Consider the following 1,437-nt stretch of genomic DNA (forward strand, 5'->3'; position numbering starts at 1 on the left):
GCAAGGAGGAAACGCTTTGTTTTTGGTAGAGGCCAATGTTCACAATTACCGTCAAGAATACAGCTCTGAACGCACGCAAGAAACAGCTCCTAGGCAGGCGGTTAACACTAAACCCCCTTGGCATTATACATGGCTGGGGATATTACGGTTGAAACAGCAGAACTAGAACGCTAACAGAAACTACGCAGCGGAACGTCTTTTGAATTCTTAGCTACAAACCCTGCATTTCAAGTTTGGGGTTTCCACTGGATGGAGGCGCACCTCGCTAGCATACACCCCAGCCATGCCGCCGTGTTGATTAGCGAAATGAAGATGAGAAGGACAACGCCCTGGAAGGTCAGATCCCTGGTGCTCATTTGCTTCACCTGAGACCCAAACGGCACGCAACTCAAACCCTAAACCCTAAACCCTAAACCCTAAACCCTAGGTCTGATCACAGGCGGTCACACGGGCAAGGTTTTATTCGAAGTGCTTCTGATAAAAGGCGAATACAAGGCTTGATTGCAGGCACTAGGGGTACCGCTGGTGCAGGAAACACCAAACAGCGTGAAGGTCAAGAACTAGACAGTGACATTCCAATAGAGAAAGAGAGTTTGCGCTGCCTGGCGTTTTCTTCTATATCTTTGCAAGCCTACGTGTCCTTATTATCATATTTCTCGTACAAAACATTCGCTGGTGCACTTTTGGTTGTTTCTTTCTGCTAGCTGACTCGTGCTTAACCTAAACACGGTGCTTCGTCAGCACCAGGAAGTAAGACCCTCCCATCAAACAAACAATACGATTAAAAACATATAATTTAAATTATATAATTGCTATTTTCTGCTAGAGCCGCAGCATAAATGCATGCCCATATACATGTATTGAGTGCATATAGTACTAAACACATGCTCGTATTCTAAGGAGAGTACTGTTAACTAAGTGTTCGCCTACAAAAGTGTTTTGGGTGTCGGGGTCGTTGGATGTTGCGTTGAATTGGTTTTCTCTTGCAAACACCACAAGATCCTCTTCCTCTGCCTCTGTGTTATTGCCGAAGGAAGCGGCTGCCAGCACAGCACAGACGGCGAAGGGGAGAGCCAGCCAGAAGAGAGGATAAGTGTTAGGAAATACAGCGGAGATGAAATCCTTAAATGCAGATACGCATTTGCTAGACTGCTCCCCCTGCTCCTCGTCACTCTCTGAGTTCTCCTCCTTCTCTTCTCCCTCTTGAGCCCCTCCAAAAAACCGGCCATTCATCTCCGGATTTCTAAAGGAGTAAGAAAAAGCTGGCGGCTGCAGCAACAGCAGCAACAGCAGCAACAGCAGCAGAGCGCAATGAAGGAATAAAGGGTGTTGTCTGTGCAGCAATAACATCGCCAATGAATATGGCAGCTTAACGAGCATCCATCAGACAAGCTTCCCCACCAACAGCCGGAAACGCAGCAGCAGCAGCAGCAGAAG

At 47.4% G+C, this 1,437-nt stretch overlaps 1 protein-coding gene across 1 annotated transcript; it reads right to left on the reverse strand.

Moving 5' to 3' along the window:
• Window positions 1-51: 51 nt before the first annotated feature.
• Window positions 52-1,233, reverse strand: EMH_0097110 (uncharacterized protein; the record flags this gene model as incomplete). Its single annotated transcript, XM_038023267.1, has 3 exons — window positions 52-86; window positions 275-365; window positions 931-1,233. The coding sequence occupies 3 exons, from the start codon at window positions 1,231-1,233 to the stop codon at window positions 52-54; spliced, it is 429 nt and encodes a 142-aa protein (XP_037879121.1).
• Between the last annotated feature and the right edge of the window lie 204 nt (window positions 1,234-1,437).

The sequence above is a fragment of the Eimeria mitis genome, genomic scaffold, assembly GCF_000499745.2.
Source record: "Eimeria mitis Houghton genomic scaffold, Emh_scaff9404, whole genome shotgun sequence".
Taxonomy (NCBI): domain Eukaryota; phylum Apicomplexa; class Conoidasida; order Eucoccidiorida; family Eimeriidae; genus Eimeria; species Eimeria mitis.